We start from the raw sequence: 14,697 nt of genomic DNA, 5'->3' as shown, positions 1-14,697 counted from the left end.
GGGTCCTTATTGCCTATCCTGGCTCCCACAAGCTGTGTGCAGGTGCTCCAAGAACAGTGCACAGCTTCCTCCCTCAGGGCTTGGGTGGAAGGTGGGTAGCTGCCACCATGCTAAGAATTGAAATTAATCACAATTTACTGTCCAAACCTTCAGTAAACTCCAGAATTCCAAAATCAGACAGATTCTGCTTGTACAATTGTTGTGTAGGTAGGGAGATGGATTCCTGTGTTTCCTGCTCTGCCATCTTCCTAGAATTCTCACCTCAATTGTCTTTTCTTTTTTTGGCAGAAGCACAGTTTGTGATTCAACTGAGTACACATAAGAAAGATTCAAATGGGGATGTTCTGTTTTTATATGAGATTTTTTTGTCTGTTATCTGAAATATTAATGTCACAATTCTAAAAATGCCTGTAGAGGCAAAATATATTGCTGATATTATTTTCTCCAAAAATTATGGTGCTCAGTAAAAAAAAAAAAAAAATGTCCTTGAGGACACTTTTTAAATGATCACTTTTTAAATCTCAATTGCATTTGGTCCATAGTTATAGTCAGAGATAGGTATTAAGCAAAGATAGCCATAGTCAGCTTGATTAATCACCTCATTGACTGAGGTTAATTTTTAAATTTTTTATTAGAAGGTTAAAAAAGGTTATGTATGAACATAGGGTGTTTCAAAAGGTATAAGAAGATATATTGTCTAAATATCACTGGTGGTTTCCAGTACTTTCTCAAAGGCAATTACTGTTATTTCGTGTGATATAGTCCAAAAATATTCCCAGCCTGTGCATGCATATATATATGTGTATGGATATTTATGTATATTTGTATGTAAGTTTGCATATAAGTAACATAAATAACATATGGTAGCAAAAATTCCCACACAGTCCCGGAAGGTTGGGTTGTCTCACAGTCATATTCGTAGCAGTAGGAGGAACGCCTTTTCCCAGGCCTGAAGGATGGCTCCATTCTCACTTGGTTTGGGCACTGCTTTGTGGAATACCCCCTCCAAAACACTTTTACTGCAGCTCGCAGAGGGGTGTACAAAGCCCTAAGCTGTTTCCACTTTCCCCTTGGAGAAGAACTCAGTGGTAAGAGAGAATTGGAAAGCAATAAAATAATGATGGCAGTGTTCAATGTTCGTATCCCTTTTCGCAACTCTCTTATGATTAGCGGTAAAGCAGCCTTCATGATGGGGGTTAGAAGTCCATGGTTCAGGGCATTACCAAGTTTTGGATCCATCTTCTGCCTGCTGTGAGGATCGCTGTGGGCCACATGGGCCATGGCTCATACTTGGAGAGCTGTCATCTGAAATAGGATGCTGGAGGAGTGACTTGGTGTCCTTGTGAAGGGATTTGGGACAGTAGGACAAGAGTGGTTAACTCTAAGGGGAGACAGAGAGGAGCATTTGTAGTAGAAAGCTTCCTGAAGCACCAGGGTTGGTTGCTCTTTGGTTCTGCAATGTGGGGGGTCTGGAACCTTCTCTCCACTCCAGGAATCCCCCACTACCACATCACACTGGGACTCTTTCAGCTCAGAAACCATTCTTCTGGTATCAACGAGTCCTTCCTTCCTTCCTTCCTTCCTTCCTTCCTTCCTTCCTTCCTTCCTTCCTTCCTTCCTTCCTCCCTCCCTTCCTTACTCTCATCCATTGATTCATTTAATATATCTGTAGAGCAGCGATCGGCAACCGGTGGTCCACAGACCACTGGTAGTCCATGAGGTCCAAAAGGTTGGTGACTGCTGCTATAGAGGGTCCTCTAGGCCAGGCACAGTGCAGGTGCTGGGGATTCGGAGATGAGCCACACACACAGCCCTGCTCCCACTGCCCTTACTGGGATTATTAATGAGAGGATGGGCCAGTCACGGGCAGTTGGCACGGGTGTGATAAGTGCTGTGATGGCAGAGATGAGTGCACAGAAGGCAGGGGACCATAGTCCAGCACAGGGTGGCCTGGGAGGACTACTAGAGGGCGCAGCCAGATTTGGGAGCATTCCAGCAGAGGCCCAGTGGTGAAGAGAGCTGGTCCCTTAGGAGGAATGACAGGCTTTTAGACTGCCCAGAGTGACAGGTGTGAGGTGTAAGAGGCAGTCCAGGGAAAGAGCAGGAACAGAGGGTGTGGGCCCTGACAGGCCAGGGAAGGGTGTGCACTTGACCTTGGGCAGTGGGGAGCCATTGAGGCTTCATGAGGAACAACTCAGTCTGGTGTTTTCTGTGTTCTGAGAGCTGCAGTAAAAGCCAGAAGGTGTGCGTTTTGTTAGCCACCTTTCAGCCTCGCAGAGCAGAGGCAGAGTGGCTGCAGCTGTTGGAGGGAGGAGTGTCTGTCTGTCTGTCTGTCTGTCTGAAGTGGCCTAGGGCTCCTGCAGGGCCCAGTGCTGTGGGACAGGGGGATCTGCCTGGCCTGCCTTGCAGGGGAGCCTCTGGGGCACCTCGCATGGAATTTCCCTCCAGAGCCTGACCCGGTTCCTGGCTGTTATTCAGTCACTCTGGGTGAGCTGGTGGAATTCCAGAAAGGTTAGACATGAGAAAGGAGAGCTAGTGTCGCGAGGATCCCACTTGCCCCCTACCTGAATTGCTCCAGGGTTTGGAGGAGCCACCTGCTCACCTCTTGGATCCTGTCCATCAGCTCCCTTCCCCGAGGCCCAGGCTTCCCAAGTCCACAAGGCCCCCTCTCCCCTTCCCATCCAGCTGCATCTCCCAGGCTGCCACAGAGTGACAAGATGCAGGCACCGCTCCTGAAGGAAGGTCCTCTGACGTCCTGTCAGTGGCCTGCACCTGACCTGACACCACAGTGCCCGACTACTCAGCAAACAGGGAATGCAAAGGGCTGGATTTCCACTTTCTTAAAATTACAATACCAGCCCTAATTCATAAACGTAGTAAATCATACAGGAGTCAGGTGACAGAGTTGCATCTTATGCCTGACAGTTACCAGGTCATCTATGCTTGGAAAGGAATTTGCCTTTAGATGTTTTGTCCAGGGAGGACGTTTAAGGACAGTTCCTCTCCACCCCACTGCCCACCAAAGCCCTTATCTATTCTCACCACATGATGTGGTTCTACGTGATGTTGTGATTATTCCTGACTGGGGCTTCGCTCCTTTAGTAGGTTATAAACTTTCCGAGGGCTGGAACTAGGTCACATCGGTTAGTGTCTCCTTGCACCAGGCAAGAGGATTCAGGGAGGAAGGAAAGCACCTTATCGTATTCCCTGGGATGGAAGGCAAACATAGTCTTCTTGTATTAAGGCCAAGGCTAGCGGCTCATCAACAGGCCACCACCCTGAGGCACTCACACTAATGATCAAGGTTCGGTGCCACTCTGTCCAAAGCGATGACTTTAGGTAACAAGGATGGTGATGTGCTCGTCAGCACTGTGTCCGTGCTCCACAGCGTCATCTCATTTATTCCCTCAATAGCTGTATCGGGTCAATGGCATGATCGCCCCGTTTTACAGTTGGAAAATTTGAGATTCCAGAGGCTGCTACTTGCCCAAATAGCACAGCTACTAAATGGCAAAGCTGTGCCTCAACTCTGTGTCTGCCCTCTTCACGCGGCCTGAGTTCTCCCCACTGGTCCCTGGGGATGTCCCAGGAAGCACCTGTCACTGTATTGGTTGGGGCTGGTGCTCTGTCCACCACTGCAAAGAGGAGGGGGGAGTTCTGACTTCTAGATTCCTGGAAATCATGTGTGCACATGCACGTGTGTGCATGTGTGTATGTGCGTGCTCACAAGAGAGAGCAGCGATTAAGCAAGGAGATGTGGGTGTTCACAGGACTCAACAGTTTTGTCACAGTGCATGTGGGCCAGGCCTGGCAGGAGAAGTGCCATCCGGCATGACCTGGGTCAGGGCAGGGCATGGCTGGGCATCCCAGGCAGCCTTTGCCCGCACAGGTCCTTCCGGCTCTGCAGGGCCCAGCCTGAGACGGGCCTGAGCAGGCATCACCACCAGCCCTCTCCCTGCCCTCCGGTGTGGCCCTACAGAGGTGCGGTCAGTCCCCTGTGCTAATGCCGTTCCCTGTCACAGGTGTTTTTCAGAGGCATCACGGTGAATGCTGTGCGGGGCTTCCCCATGAGCGCAGCCATGTTCCTGGGGTACGAGCTCTCGCTGCGGGCCATCAGAGGGAACTACCCGGTGGCCAGCCCCTGAGTGCCAGGTCAGTCGCACCTCCCAGAGCTTGAAACTCTCCTCTTAGCCATGAAAATGTCTCCCTGCATTGGTTTCCTATCTAATCTGTGTTGATCCTGGGACTTGGATCGCCACCCTTCTTGTCATCGAAAGCCCTTCTCAAATGCCTGCCTGTGACTGGTGGTGAGCTGGGTGGGCACACAACTGACCTCTGTATAGTAAGCTCACATATCTGTTTTTCCACTCAGCAGCATCCATGGCCCTTGGAGAGAGGTTTCACTGTACAATTTAATGACCCAGGCTCAGAAGTGAGGACTCAAACCAGGGTACCCACCCCTGTCACACAGGCACCATCTTCCAACCTTCCAACTGAGCTAAGTGCCTGAGTCTGAGAGCCACCAGCAGGCTCCCAGAACTCTAGGGAACAGCCTCTGCCCCATTTCCACCCCCCACACCCTTTCCTTCTCCCTTCCTCATTGCAGAAAGATCACTGGCCCAACGCATCTACAAACAGAAATCTGAGTAAGAGACTCCCTTGCTCAAATGCCTTCAGTGGCTCCCCATTACCCACTAGGTAAAGCATCAGTCCTTAACCACTTCATCCTCACCACCATCCTAAGTATACCATCCTCATTCTCATTTCTGTGACTTTGCAATGCTGCCCCTGCCTGGCATGCTGTCCCCAAGCTGTTTTCACACCTTTCCCATTGTCCTTGGCTTCACACCTTTCCCATTGTCCTTGGCTTCCTCAACTCTTTATCATCCAGGCCTTGGTCTGGAAGTCTCCTCCTCCAGGAAGCCTGCCCTGATGCCTCAGTCAGGAGTTGTGCCTGCTGTAGGCTCCCTCCCACAACCCCTGCTCAGCCCCTACCACATCCCCCTGCATTGTAACTGCCTGATGATTTGCCTCACTCCTAGCCAGCGTGGAAGTCCCAGGAGAACTGTGGCTATTATTTCACCTCGATGGCCTGTGCCTCCTCACACAGCTTGACACATGAATGGCCACTCACAAATATCACCAAGTGGCCGGATGATCAACTTCCATATCTTCTCAGTTCTTTCTCTTCTTTTCCTCTCTTGTTTCTTCTCCCCTGGCCCAAACTGGTCCCTTGCAGAGCTCAGAGACAAAGTGGAGGAAGTCGCTGAATTTTCTAGTTACCCAGAAACCAATGTGTTTTGGCTGTGGTGACTGCAGATTGTCTCAGGAAGGATGGTCTTCATCAGGAAGGTCTTAGCAAACCTCCCTGCACCCTCCCCTGAGGAAGCTGAGCCCTGTGGGATGCCTGGACAGGCCAGGGGGAGGGCAGGGCAGATCAAGCTGGCTAGAATAAGCCAGGGATAGCCCTAGACACCACTTTAAAGCAAATGCTTTTAGCTCTTTACTAAAGCACCCACATTCACAGCTTCCCTAGCTTTCTGCCCTCTTTTATAAAAGGCAGAGGGAAGCAATGCATTTTGCATAATTAAACATCTTGGGTGACAAGTTACTGTACTAGGGTTATGTCCAAGGCAGGGAAGGGAGGCCTGGTTCTTAAAGCTGTGCTCAGATATTGGCCATTCCCCCCTTTAAAAAAATTTATAATAAAATCAATGCAATTTATTCTAGAAAACTAGGGGGGAAAGAAGTAAACTGAAAGAACAGCAACAAAAACCCTATAATTCCAAGACCTTTCTATTCTAAGTGTTTTTTATGTGTACCTCTGAAAAGGGATCCTACTTCCCACAATGTTTAATAATCTCTCCTGTTTAATAGTCCAGGACCGTTTTCCCATGTCCTTAAATCTTCAGCCGCAAGGTGGTTTAATGCCAAGGCCTGGCCGCTCCCAGAGTGGCTGGACGCTTGCCGGAGCTGTCGCCATCTGTCACTTGTGACCACCCTGGTGACTGGCTACTTCAGGAGGAAGGAAGAAGTTTCTAGCACGCCAAACCCTGATTGTTTTAGACTTGGCCGTTCAGGACAGTGACCCCCACCTCCCGCCCCCTCCCACACACACACACACACACACACACACCCTGACTGGAAGCGTTTCTTCCTGAAAGTGCTCTGACCATACAAGGGCACAGATGCCAGCTGGGGTGGGAGGAGGCTGGTGCGCCCAGCAGGAATTGGGGAGGGGGTTCCCAGTGACTTTTCCGGAGCCTCATCTTAAACAAGCCTCCTGCTCTGACCCAAGAACACCAAGGCCCTCTAACAGATCTTGGATTTGAACTTACCCCCTGCTCTGAGATCTCGGGCCAGTCATGGTTCAGGCCAAGGTAGTATCCACGCTTTGACCACATGGAAACCAGTGCCTCCCTCATGGTCTAAACCAGAGGTCCTCAAACTACGGCCTGCGGGCCACATGCAAATACAAATATTGTATTTGTTCCCGTTTTGTTTTTTTACTTCAAAATAAGATATGTGCAGTGTGCATAGGAATTTGTTCATAGTTTTTTTTTAAAACTATAGTCCGGCCCTCCAACGGTCTGAGGGACAGTGAACTGGCCCCCCCTGTTTAAAAAGTTTGAGGACCCCTGGTAAACTGATGACAATGAGATGATGTCATTAGAGAACTAGGGAAGTGGTAGGATGGTGACATCTCAAAAGTGCCGAGTGCAGGCAGTGGGAATCCCTGGAATTGTCTTCAGGTGCCTGCAGGACACAGCCAGCCCCAGCCTCCATCTAACAACCAGACACAGGGCGCTCCCGGCTCCCACACCTCCTTTTCACCCACCTGCTCAGTGGGTCTCTCCAGGCGAACACAAGAGTGACCCACGGACCGTTTGTACCCAAGTGAATGCAGCACGAGGTGGTCGTTTCATGATGTGGCTTTATCTGTTCGTACGGAGAAACCTGATTCAGACTACGCGAGGGAGATGACCTTTGGTGATAGAAAGGGGGCCCAGCCACTGGTCAGCGGTCAGTTCTTGGGCTTGTCTGAGGCCTGTGAATCCAGTGCACCACTCCTACCTGTCCATCTGGATCCCCCACATCCAGAACCTTCCAGAAATAATGCTGTTCTGCCCCTGCCATGACTTTCGTGCTCCAAACCTCATTGGTCTACTTTCGATGTCAGGAAATTCATTTTCAAGAGAAGTAGATACAGTCTCCCTCCCACCCATTTTTTTGAAAATATGCAAATATAGTGGAACCTTGGTTCTCAAACTTGATTCATTCTGGAAGGCTGTTTGGAAACCGAATCTTTCCCCCCACTAGAAATCATGTAAATTGAATTAATTCATTCCAGACCCCCAAATAATTCCGTTTTACTAGTAATCTTCCTTTCTTTAACAATTTTATTTTATTGTTGACAGTATTACAGATGTCTCCCAATTTTTCTCCCCTTAACCCCCCTCCCAGCCCCTACACCACCCCAGACCTTCACCACACTATTGTCTGTGCTCTTTGGTTATGCATATATGTATATGAGTCCTTTGGTTAATCTCTTCCTGTCTCCTCCTGCCCTTTCTCACCCACCTCCCCGCCCCCCCCCCGCCCCCCCCTGCCCCCCCAAGGTATGTCAGTCTGTTCTATACCTCCATGTTTCTGGATCTATTTTGTTCATCAGTTTATTATGTTCATTAGATTTCACTTATAGGTGGGATCATGTCTTTCTCTGACTAGCTTATTTCACTCATCATAATACTCTCAATATATAATACTTATATACAGTACATGCCTAATGTACTGTTTAATCTATAAACACTTTAAAACAAAAAGGACATGAAATGTAAATGAAAATTTAACAAAAAGGAAATGAAATGTACAGTAAAAAATGAAAATTTAATAATAATAAGCAGCAATAAGAACAAAAACACACACAAATATTCACAGCACAATTTCCCGAGATGTTAACAACATGCAGTTTAGCAATAAACTGACTCATACTCACGCATTCTCTCCTTTGTTAGTCGCCTGAGAAATGTTTGACGGATCATACAGCTATCAGCATGAAAGGGTTGTCAGGTTGAGAAGCGAACTGTTGGAGATGGGAGATGTTCGTTCGAGGACCAAGGTTTGACTGTAACCTAGACAACCTCAGAGCCTTCCACCAGCCTGTTCTTGTGGTGATGCTTTACCAGTTGTTGCTTCGCCCAAGCAGCTCTAAGTGGGCTGTTTGACTGCTAGATCTTGCTGACTGATTGTATGAAAGCCTGACCTCTCCTCCTTTTTCCGCAGGGCCAGGGCTGGTGTCATGGACCAGGGCCTCATTCCCTGCAGGGCGAGGCCTCTCCAGAACCTGCTCACCTCCGAACCCCTTCTTTCGGATTGCAAGCACTCTGCTCCCCCTCTCCCAGCTGGACCATTGATAAACCGCCACCTATTTTTTATCTGCACTGGCACCTGGCAAAAAGTGGGGCGAAATAGACCTGTTTCCCACGACTGCTGTAAACTCACTGGGAATTCACAGAGGAGCTGGAGTTGTCTCTAAGTTTCCAAATAAAAACAATGAAAACTTCTTCAGGTCATTTCTGTATCGGATGCTTCTGCCTGGCTTCCAAGAGACACAGGCCACCCTCACTCTTCCCTCTGTTAGACCCCTGTAGATGTCACCAGAGAAGAGGCCATTCCATGCAGGTGAGAAGTCTCACTTCCCTTTTCCCAGCTGCCTGAGGTGGGCAACGGAGTGGGAGGAAGCCCTGTAGGCGCTCTACCCCCCGCGGCCAGCAGTACGTGCAGGTCACGCTCCAGAGGCCGGGGCACTGAGTGCGGGTGGGGTGGGCGTTCTCTGGGCCTTATTTTCACATGGAGAACAAAATGAAGCAAAATAAAATACTTTGTCCACAGCCCGGTTTCCAGAATGATGTCATGATTCTACATTGTGTTTCTCACTCGAGCCATGTGGGGAGGCCCTTGCTCGTGTCCGTGATGTCACTCCCACTCTTCGTGCCGACAACAGGCGTCGTTAATCAGGCAGGGAGCCCCTCCTGTGGAGCCGGATGCAGCGTCAGAGTCCTCCTCAGCACAGTGCCCTGAGCAGCCACCACCAGCCGGTCCACAGTGACAGACAAAGGAATCTAGTTGCCATTCCTGGCTTAAAACCTGGTGGTGAAAATATCCTTAGATTTCTTTTCTCCCTCCCCGCCCCCTGTGATTTCCTGCCCCCTTCCACGGCCCTTGAGTGACTCAGAGCATGTTTCTGGAAATTCCCTGCCCTACCAGACCCAGCACCAAGGCACAGCGCTGCTCAAGGCATAAAGAAGTTGAACGTGTTCAGCCTCATTGTTTATCCTGATGCTTTAGCAGAGGGTTCCCTCCTTGAAATAAACCCTTAGTGTGCCCTCCTTGGTCTTCCTGCTTCACAGCCCCTGGCGATGGCGGGTCCCTCGGGCCGATCTGCGGGCTGCAGTCCAACACACCCCCTCCACCCGTCATCAAGCATTTGTTGACCACCTACTACGTGCAGACTCTGTCGTTTGTGTCGGGGACAGCAGCACTTCCGTTCTGGTGTATGGTTCTACTGACGGACAGGTGGGCCGGCCCACCCAGCTTCACTGGTCCTGGGCAGGCACTGTGGACACTGGTGAAGAGATGTCCACTGTCATCTAGTCCCTTCCCAGTGAACCTGAGGTCTTTCCTCTAACGCGGTCTAAAGTGTGTTTTTACTAGTACGTCGGCCTCAACGAGACCGTTTCCCGGTGCTGGTCCCGGTTGCCCAGTTTGTCTAGAAGTGGTGGTGTGTTCACAAGGCCAGCAGAAGGCGTCTGCTGGACGCGCTGATAAGGCTGAGATCCAAGAAACAACCTTCTTCAGGTGTCAGAATCCTTCGCAGTTCCTCTTGGTGTTCTCTGATCTGCTCCATGAGAGGAGGAGGTAAACAGAAAGAGGCCTTGCTGACCAAGTTCACAGGCGGAGAAACGGAGGCTCCAATGTACTTCCAGTTCCATCTGATAATCTTGAGGCCACACTGCTCCCTGCTGTCCAGCCCATGGAACGTCATTTCATAGTGGGAAAGAGAAAGTGGTTGGGACACCACCTGTGTAACGTACAGAGTCCTGAACGGTCAGTGAAGGCCTTTGGCAATCCCCATCAGAGCTGCTCTTCCAGCCTCACCTCTTACTGCTCTGTCCCAGGTTCCCCGTACTGCCAACCATTTTCCCATCCCATCCAATACCAGGCCCGTGTGAGTATTTAAATGTTTGTCGAAGGAATGACTGAGTATCCAACAAACCCACGGGACCAGCTCCTGTCTGACCGCCACCCTCCAGGCTGTCCTGCCTCCATGAACAGGGAGCATTTCTGGTATCAGAGAAAAAAGTAACAATTACCATTACCTTTGTCAGCCCTGCGGGGGGTGGGGAAGACGTCTACTAAGAAGGGCTCCTGGTGATGAACTGGGCTCATATTTAAAAACAAACAAAAAACAGAGCGTAGCAGCCATTCCTGCTCTTCACAGAGACCCTGTGCTGAACTGCCGGCCTGCACTGTGTTCCTGCCATCTGAGCCAGCCCTTATAAGGTTTCCTGAAATTCTATTTCAACCAGTAGGATTGAGGCTTTCCCAGCCCAATCAGAGCTGCACAGCTGTGACCAGTCAGAGTGGCTGTTTTAACCAATCAGGACAGTGCCTTTGGGGCCAATCAAACTGCAAGGATTTGGAGCCCTGATTTGCATGAGATGGACCAATCAGGGACTATGGGCAGGGATTTCTGTCTACATAAGAATGAAGCTGGGGCCCTGGCTGGGTGGCTCAGTTGGTGGGAGCATTGTTCCCCATACGTCATGGTTGTGGGTTCCATCCCCAGCCAGGGCACATACAAGAATCAACCAATGAATGTATAAATAAGTGGAACAAAAAATTGATGCTTCTGTCTCAAAAAAAAAAAAAAAAAAGGAATGAAGCTTCATCTCCCTGGCTGAGCTGAAACACTAAGGTTTGCCAGAGCAGAGTGAAGCAGGCCAGCATGGGCAGAGCAGAGCTGTCTAGCTGGAGAGGGGCCTGGCCCCAGGACCCCGGCCCCAGAGCTGTTGTACAGCTGTGCTGTTTTCACAGCCCCGCTGCATCACGATTCAGCTGTCCGACAGCCGCGTTTGCACTGAGTAAAGTTTCCTTCTTCACTGCATCCCCAAAGGGGATTCTTGCTGGCATTGAATCGGTGCCAACAAGCATCTGTTGGCACTCAGTCACAGCAGTTCTCAACAGCAGTCCCGTTCATTCTTCAAAATTACAGAGAACTTTTGTTTATGCAGATTGTAACATTTACCAGAAATTAAAAGAGAATTTAAAAAATATTTATATAAAGCGTAACAACCCTATTACATGTTAAGATAATAACACTTTTATGAAAATAGCTATGTTTCCCCAAAAAATAAATAATGAAAGAGTTGCACTGTTACATTTTTGCAGATCTCCCTAACTTCTGGCTTAACTAGAGGACAGGCGGATCCCCATACGCTTCTGCTTTCAATCTGTTGTGGTGCCAGCTGCCACGTAGCCTGTGGAAAGCTCCCTTGCACACTCGTGGGAAAATGAGAGTGAAAAGGGCGGATGCCATCTTATGTTATACTTGGTATGACAATTGTTTTGACCCCAGGGCCCCTTTGAGAGGCTGCTCCACAAAAAGAAATCTGTCACCAAAGGCTTTCCTGGCTGGTAAGCTGCAGAATCACCACTTGGTGGCAGCAGAGGTCAACTAAATCCTGCACAGGCATAGGCTTCGGGTGGCTGGTGACCCTGGCCTCGGTGATGAGAGCGTCTGGGCCCTGTAACTCCGCTTCCTGTGTTTTGGGTCTCCTGCCTCCCTTCTTGTCCTTTCACTTCTCTGTGGAACGAACCTCAGACTAGGGCAGTGATGGCGAACCTTTTGAGCTCGGCGTGTCAGCATTTTGAAAAACCCTAACTTAACTCTGGTGCCGTGTCACATCTAGAAATTTTCTGATTTTGGCAACCATAGTAAAACAAAGACTTATATTTTTGATATTTATTTTATATATTTAAATGCCATTTAACAAAGAAAAATCAACCAAAAAAATGAGTTTGCGTGTCATCTCGGACACGCGTGTCATAGGTTCGCCATCACTGGACTAGGGAGACCTCTGCTTTGGGTTCTAGTTCCAGGTCTGTCATCAGCTAGCTGCGTGACCTTGGCAAGCTTTTGCCTCTGCTGTGCCTCAGTTTCCTCATCTGTAAAATGGCCACACAGAGTATCCCTACTTACTTTCCAGGGCTTCCATAAGAATCAAGTGCAAAAGTGGTTTTCTAAACTGTAAAATGCAAAACATAGGGGTTAGAGATGGTCGGGGAGGGGTGGGTCCCTAGGATTTTTCTTGGCCTGCCTTCCTCTCTGTGCATCTGGGGTGCTTGCATTTTCAGGGGGCCACACAGGATGGCTGTGGCGGTGCCTGGGCCTCGTCTCTGCAGGTGAAACCCCGAGAGCTCCAGATGCCTGTCTCCTAGGCCTTTGGACCGATACGTGAACATCTGATATGTGTACTTGGGGAGGGGTGGTTGCAGATGCTGATATGGCCCTTCTGTCCCCAGGGTGTCTGACGAGTCATTGATTCTCGTCCTTCAGGGTTCTGGCCCCTCTCTCAGACTGACATCAGAGAAATTTCCAGGAAACATTTTGTCCAGCAGAGGAGTTCAGCCCATAAGCACCTCGGATCCAGAAAAGCCATCCACAGGATCACTGCTCCCCCCCTACCCCCGACCCCTACCCCCGGATGAATGTGGGGAGGGGCCAGTATTCTCTGGGCTCAGTCACCCCTGCCAGTCACAAGACCCACCCTAGTGCCCTGCCCCTCTGCTTCCCAGCAGCGAAGGCCAGTCTCCCCCACACACACCTGCAGACTCTGAGGATGCTGCTGTGTTCGCTGTTGTGCTGAGGTCGGCACCTGGCGCTCCCTGCAGGTTTCATTGGTATTTGCTGAGTGACTCACCACAGCTTCAGGTGTGTACATAATAAATGAACTTTAACTGGATTTAGTTTTTTACAAGCATCCATTCTACCTCATGGCATGAAAAGTAATTTTGCCATTTCAGGGTAAAATTCCGAAATTACAGGTTAAATGCAGTCAGTTCAGGATTTTCTCCTTCTCCCTGCCCTGAGAGTGACTTTAGATCAGCGGTTCTCAACCTGTGGGTCGCGATCCCTTTGGGGGTCGAACGACCCTTTCACAGGGGTCGCCTAAGACCATCGGAAAACACATATATATTTACGTATTGTTTTTGTGATTAATCACTATGCTTTATGTTCAATTTTTAACAATGAAAATACATCCTGCATATCAGATATTTACATTACGATTCATAACAGTAGCAACATTACAGTTATGAAGTAGCAACGAAAATAATTTTATGGTTGGGGGTCACCACAACATGAGGAACTGTATTAAAGGGTCACGGCATTAGGAAGGTTGAGAACCACTGCTTTCGTTAGATTTGGGGGTTTGAGGTATAGGAGAAGCTTCTGTCTCTTGGGAGATACATCACCGTACCTGGCATCCCCCCTCTCTAGTCCTAAGTCCTGGTCTTTCCTCCATGTGGCTTCTGTGGAAGCGGCTTCATTCCCATTTGGCCCTGGCCACATGGCCCATGTGTGCCATGTCTGCCAACCCAGGCCTCTCCGCTGTGCTCCATGACACGTCCATGCTCCTCTCTGGTCAAAGTATTTGATTAGACATTTCTCTCAGGAAGAAATATAAGTGGCCACTGAGCACACGCAAAGATGCATCAAAAGATGCAACACTAGTTATTAGGAAAATAAACTAAATTCACAGCGAGATAATCGGACTGGGATGGCTACGATAATCACGATAGATAGTAAGTGTTGCTAAGGCTGTGGAGAAGTTGGAAACCTCATGCATTGCTGGTGGAAATATAAAGTGGTATAGCCACTTTGGAAAACAGTTTGGCAGTTCCTCAAAAAGTGAAGGTAGAATTACCATGTGACCCAGCAACTCCACTCTTAGATGTAAACCCATGAGAAGTGAAAACATATGTCCTCACAAAACCTTTACAAGAATGTTCATAGCAGCACTATTCAGAATGGCGAAAAGGCAGAATCAACCCAAATGCCTATCTATATAGGCTACAACATGAATGAAATTTCAAAGCACCATGCTAAGTGAAAGAAGCCAGTCACACAGAAAAACGTGTATTGCGTGATTCCATTTATAGGAAAAATCCAGAAGAGGCAGATCGATGGAGACAGGAAGTAGATCACTGGTTGACTAGGCCGGAGGAAGGGGGGAGAGGGGATGGCTGCTGGTGTGTACAGGGTTTCTCCCAGGGGTGATGACATGTTCTCAAATTAGATTGTGGTGATGGTTGCCCAACCCTGTGACTATAGTAAAAGCCATTGAATTAGCCACTTTAAATGGGAGAATGGTCTTTGCATTTCTGCTGAGGGCTCCCTTTCCAGAGGGAGAGCGGTCTTGGTCTGGGTGGGGAAGGAATCACAGGGTTGAGCCTTCACAATACCGTCCCGTTTCACACTGGATGGCTGGGAAGATAGAGAAACAGGTGCATGTGGACTGGTCAGCGGCAAGGCTGGCAGCATCGGGGTGTGGCTTCGACCAGCAGTGGTGTGGCCTGGTCAGGAATTTCCCCTGGAAACAACTTAGCCTGGGTCCTAGCAACATGGAGGAGGCA

General features: G+C 49.2%; 1 protein-coding gene across 6 annotated transcripts in view; it reads left to right on the top strand.

Annotated features, from left to right (window-relative positions):
* The window catches only part of SLC25A48 (solute carrier family 25 member 48), a 44,659-nt gene extending 35,158 nt beyond the window's left edge, over positions 1-9,501 (top strand). For 3 of the 6 annotated variants that reach the window (XM_036313752.1, XM_036313751.1, XM_036313754.1), the window contains one exon: positions 8,284-8,891. In XM_036313752.1, the coding sequence (XP_036169645.1) occupies positions 8,284-8,472 (189 nt within the window). In that variant the 3' untranslated portion in view covers positions 8,473-8,891. The other 3 variants (XR_004968285.1, XM_036313755.1, XM_036313753.1) reach the window with 3 other exon arrangements.
* Positions 9,502-14,697: the final 5,196 nt, after the last annotated feature.

This window comes from Myotis myotis, unplaced genomic scaffold (assembly GCF_014108235.1).
Source record: "Myotis myotis isolate mMyoMyo1 unplaced genomic scaffold, mMyoMyo1.p scaffold_m19_p_6, whole genome shotgun sequence".
NCBI lineage: Eukaryota > Metazoa > Chordata > Mammalia > Chiroptera > Vespertilionidae > Myotis > Myotis myotis.
The sequence above is the reverse complement of the archived record's forward strand: the minus strand, read 5'-3'. Positions and strand labels throughout refer to the sequence as shown.